Below are 5,074 nucleotides of genomic sequence, written 5' to 3'. Positions count from 1 at the left end.
ACAATGACAATATTTAGCACATAAAACACGCGATATCATTTATATAATATCACCATATTCTTCTAGACAAATGTTGATGCGTATAACATCAATTACTGTTAGACGTTGTATTTGATTTAGAAAATTCTAGAAGAGATATTATTTGAATTTCAAGATTATATTTTTTATTTATCCTTATTTAGAATTGGGATAGAATTGTAATTGCTTTCCCTATATATAGTGGGATATTTTATATGAATGGAGGATGAGAAATATTGATACCATAGAAACTTTCATGGTATTAGAGCCATAACAAACCTAAAACCCTATTTGTTCTAAACCTTCCGATCAATCCTTGTCAACCCCGTAGTTTTTTCTTCTTTTTTTCTTGGTCTCGATCAAGGATGGGTGACTCAGACAAAAGTAGCAGCAGCAACAACCCTCTCAAAACAATCGTCTAACAATTACATGATAACAACCAGTCATATAGTTGATTATGGATCAAGAAAAAAACGATCAAGCCTTTTTATTGACTTTTAATGAGTATCAACTATGTAGAACTAGAACACTTTGACCATCTAGCATGTATAATGTTCTACGAATATAGTTTACTTCATGTTACAATTTTTTTTTATAGTTTAACCTCATAAATTATTGTTGATAGCGTAATTAAAACAAATATAGAAAACTTTATATTTTGACTTTTAGTTGAAAAGTTTTGGTTTCAGTATATCATAATAAGACATAAAATGTAGAAAACATACATTTGCATGCATATAAACAAAAAGAATACACATGAAGATTGCAAGGTTCTCTTATATCTACTCAAAAGTTCACCTCTATAACCAACTACATTTACTAATTTGCTCCCATTTATGTTCTAATTCATAAAGGAGGAAAGAAAACATGATAACTTTGTGCACATATCACGTTTGTAAACAAAAACCCAAGCCAATTTTGGAAGTTAAACTGAAAAACCAACAAAACCCCAACTTTCTAAACTAAAAGATCGTTTCCAAGCTTTGAGTAAGTTGTATCCTTATCAGGTTTTCTTGGTTGAAGAAAAACAACTGACGATGATGGAGATTTATTATCTGGTGAGTCTCGTGGGAATTCCGAGAGCATTTGAACAACCTCTCTCATTGTTGGTCTTTCCACACTATTTTCCTGAATGCATAGCATAGCTATAAAGAACAGGTGCATTACTTCATCCTGAGGTACATTGACGAGCCTTGGGTCAATGATGCGGTTGACTTCTTCTTTTCGGCACCTCATTAGCGTCCTAGTCCACTGTACGATATCTACACCGTCTCCAAATCCTCCTACTGGACGCTTCCCAGTAATCAGCTCAAGAAACACAACTCCAAAACTATAAACATCACTCTTTTCATCCACTCTTAACGTATAAGCATATTCTGTAAAAATAAACTTAAAATATTCAATAAAAAGTGTAATTATGTCATGCGTACATTCCTGGACTATTTTCTATTTTTATTTTTAACATACATTACACTTCACATAAATGATAAAAGAAAATCATTTTAAAATAAAATATTAATAATTTTCAAACTAATAGATAAAAAGACCAAATTTATGTTAAATAAATACATGGAAGCTGACGTGGAGTTTCCAGCTTTTGTTATCTTTGTATAGAGACATGGATCTGTTATCAGTTTTTTGTTGTTGAGTTGCGGTCTGTGTCAGATTTTGACTCAGACCGTTCGTTAATTTATTAGCAGTGATTCGGTGCGCTTACCCATAAAATTCTCTTACCGTGAACCTACAAATCCCACGCCCTTAATTATTTTAATCTGTATTGCATAAATCACGGGTGTCGTTCATATGACACGTCACTATCACTCATCACTCTTTCCTACACCATCACCACCAGAACCTTAACCCCACATCCCTTATTAGCTCATTCAATCTCATACGATAAATGTTATGCACACTTATTGTTACTATATATATATTTTTTAAAATGTGTACAAAATAAATGAAATGTAACGTACCAGGAGCTATGTAACCGTATGACCCCGCAATTGCCGACATACACTCGGACGCACCACCGTCAACTAGGTACTTTGCAAGCCCGAAATCAGCTACATGAGCCTCGTAACTCGAGTTTAACAAAATGTTATTTGATTTTACGTCTCGGTGCACGATCATTGGTGAACAGTTATGATGGAGGTAGCATAACCCTAGAGCCGCCTCGATTGAGATTTTGTACCTTAAATGCCATCCTAGAATCCCACTGCCTTTGATTTTTGAGTGTAACACCTCTCCTAGACTCCCGTTTCGCATGTACTCGTACACCAAAAGGTTGGAGTCCTTGTTGGAGCAAAATGCCAATAGTCTCACTATGTTCCTATGTCGAATGTTGCCTAGGGTTCGGATTTCGGCTCTAAACCCGTGGTCGTGGCTTGTGGTTCCAAATCCAACGAGCTTTTTTACTGCGATTTCCGTCCCGTTTGGCATTTTACCATGGTAAACTATACCGGCCCCACCTCGTCCTATCACGTTACCGTCTTTAATGCATTCCAGAACATCATTAACCGTAAAATCAAGCTTTTGGAAAGATGTCATCTTCCAAGCGTCTGAACCCGACCTTCTAAATGACTTAGCTTTCATCATAGCCGCAGCCGCAAATATTAGAGAGCAAATAAGAAGCCCTAGGGCGAATATGAGCTTAAACCTTGTTGGCTTTTTGCTAGTGGAATAAGCAATTCCACTAACATTGCAAGGGTTGTTTAACAACTCACCACAAAGTTGAGGGTTCCCCGCAAACGAAGACGCATTAAAAAACGAGAACTGACCAGTCTCGGGTAGTTTACCCAACAAATCATTGAACGAAAAGTCAACTATCGTGAGACTTTTCATGGTTCCAATAAACTTCGGAACGGAATCATTCAAGTGATTCCTCGAAACATTCAAGTAATTCAGGATTCGAATATTCGAAATATCAACAGGAATCGAGCCAGAAAGGTTATTCTGGCTCAAGTCAAGACTAGTCAAATGAACACAGTTTCCGATTTCCTGTGGGATTTCACCAGAAATCGAATTCCCACTTAAGTCGAGCTTCAAAACCTCGCGGAGTTGACCAATAGTCGCCGGAATTGACCCCGAGAATCTGTTTCCAGCGACTAATAATATTTGGAGGGAAGAGAAGTTCGAAATGGAAGCCGGTAACGAACCCGAAAGCTGATTATTCGATAAATCGAGCTGACTTAACTTAACCGGCTTTGATACTTGATTCCAGTTATCGGAAACATTTCCCCACAAGTCATTGTTCTGCAACTCCAGTAAATTCAACTCCGGCAAGTAAACCAGTCCATCTGGAATGCTTCCATTCAAGTAATTCTCCCCTAACCTCACTCTAACAAGACTCGAACACGTCCCCAAATCCTCCGGAATCGACCCAAACAAGAAATTCTTCTGTAGAATTAAGATTCTCAGCTGATTAGATGCACAAAGATCCCGAGGGATTGTTCCAGTGAGCTTATTCGACGACAAATCGAGCTCGCAAAGGTTCCGGTTCTTTCCAAGATTCCCCGGAATCACACCGGTGAAATTGTTACCCCAAAGAGCTAGCTGTTCCAAGTCTGGAAAGTCGGCAACATAATCCGGTATGGACCCGTGCAATCGGTTCATGAAAAGATTCAATAGCTTGAGCTTGTTGAGGTTTCCGAGCTCATTCGGGATTTCACCCGAAAGGGAATTGGCAGAGAGGTCAAGAAACACCAAGTTTGTTAAGTTCCCGAGCTGCTTCGGGATTGGACCCGAAAGACGGTTAATGTGAAGGAAAACGGTGTCTAGTAAATGTAAATTGCCCAGTTCCGGGGGAACTGGGCCGTCTAGTTCACACGAAGAAAGATCCATGTGAACTAGATTAACTAATTTACCGAATTCGGGTGGAATCCCGCCTTCAAACACATTGTAATAGCCCATGTAAATCTCTTTTAAATTTGTAAGATTCCCCAATTCCGGCGGAATCCTTCCGTGGAGGTCGTTTCCAGCGAGGGAAAGGCATTCGAGAGTGACCAATTCGCCGTAGGATTCGGGGATTTTACCGTAAAAGTAATTCCCTCCCAGGTCCAAATATCTGAGTTTCTTAAGGAATGTGACTCCGGTGGGGAGTGGAAAGGAGAAGTTGTTATTGTAGGCGTCGAAAACTTCTAAATTCGGAAGGTTTGAGTAGTTCCAGTCCAAGCCGCCGCTGAATTCGTTGTTGGAAATGTTTAAAAACCGGAGGGAGGTGAGATTGGAAAGGTTGATTGATCCGGAGAGGTTGTTTCCGTCTAGGGAAAGCTCGGTGAGGCGGTCGAGTGACGAAAAAGCAGGGGAAACAGAGCCGTGGATTCGCATGTTTGACAAATTTATCGAAGTTACGCGGGTTTTGAAGCATTTGATTCCTGCCCATGAGCAAATGGAAGTGGGAGTGGAGGAATTCCAAGTGTTTAAACGGAAAGGAATGGAATCAAAGCCTTGCTTGAGAGTGATGAGAGCATCAAAGTCAGTGGAAGCTGAGGATGGAATTGAAAGCCAGAGTGTGGTGATTATGACAAAGAAAGATATCATTTTTGGTGGGTTTTGTTTTTTGCTAATTAGTTTGGAATGATTTGTAGAAGAAACAAAAGGATTTATGGGATGGAATTGAATTGTGTTTCTTGGAAAGGAATGGAAAAAGTGAATGGAATCTGAGAAACTTGAAGGCTTAAAGAATCAATCATCTTCAAAGAGAGTCTTGAAAATCAAGGAAGAAGCTGAACCCTTCCTTCTAACCTTTTTCCACTCTCTCTTTACTCTCTCTCTCTCTAAAAGTGGTGAGAATGGAAATGGTAATTCCAGGGTGTATCAACAGCTTCTTTACACAAAGGTGATGAAACAGCCGTTAGATAGAAATTTCAAGTGTTTTATTTTTTTTTTTACCATAGAGCAATTTTAAAAAACAAGACATGTACTCATCATGCATTAGAACTTGTATCTTGTGCTTGAAAAGTTGTAAAGTAGTTTTGGTTTTGGTACCTTTGGACCGGAAAAGAGATGGGATTTTGGGATTAGGAGGAAGGAAAGATAAAGTTGATTCTCAATATAT

General features: G+C 38.7%; 1 protein-coding gene across 1 annotated transcript; it reads right to left on the bottom strand.

Annotated features, from left to right (window-relative positions):
* Nucleotides 1-775: 775 nt before the first annotated feature.
* Nucleotides 776-4,786, bottom strand: LOC143626666 (uncharacterized). The gene is made up of 2 exons (XM_077096673.1): nt 1,992-4,786; nt 776-1,394 (listed from the first exon to the last, which is right to left on the bottom strand). Exons 1-2 carry the CDS (start codon nt 4,555-4,557, stop codon nt 976-978), a joined length of 2,985 nt encoding a protein of 994 aa, XP_076952788.1. The 5' UTR covers nt 4,558-4,786; the 3' UTR covers nt 776-975.
* Between the last annotated feature and the right edge of the window lie 288 nt (nt 4,787-5,074).

This window comes from Bidens hawaiensis, unplaced genomic scaffold (assembly GCF_021521415.1).
Source record: "Bidens hawaiensis isolate Kalapana, Puna unplaced genomic scaffold, B.hawaiensis_p1.1 tig00004474_1, whole genome shotgun sequence".
NCBI classification, from domain to species: Eukaryota; Viridiplantae; Streptophyta; class Magnoliopsida; order Asterales; family Asteraceae; genus Bidens; species Bidens hawaiensis.
Note: the sequence above shows the minus strand (reverse complement) of the source record. Positions and strands in the feature narration are given on the sequence as shown.

Excerpts from the sequence above, each read along its gene's own strand:
- LOC143626666 (XM_077096673.1), bottom strand. The coding sequence starts at position 4,557 with ATGATATCTTTCTTTGTCATAATCACCACACTCTGGCTTTCAATTCCA. Across the intron at positions 1,395-1,991 it reads ATACGGTTACATAGCTCCTG|AATATGCTTATACGTTAAGA; the intron begins GTACGTTACATT and ends TTATTTTTACAG.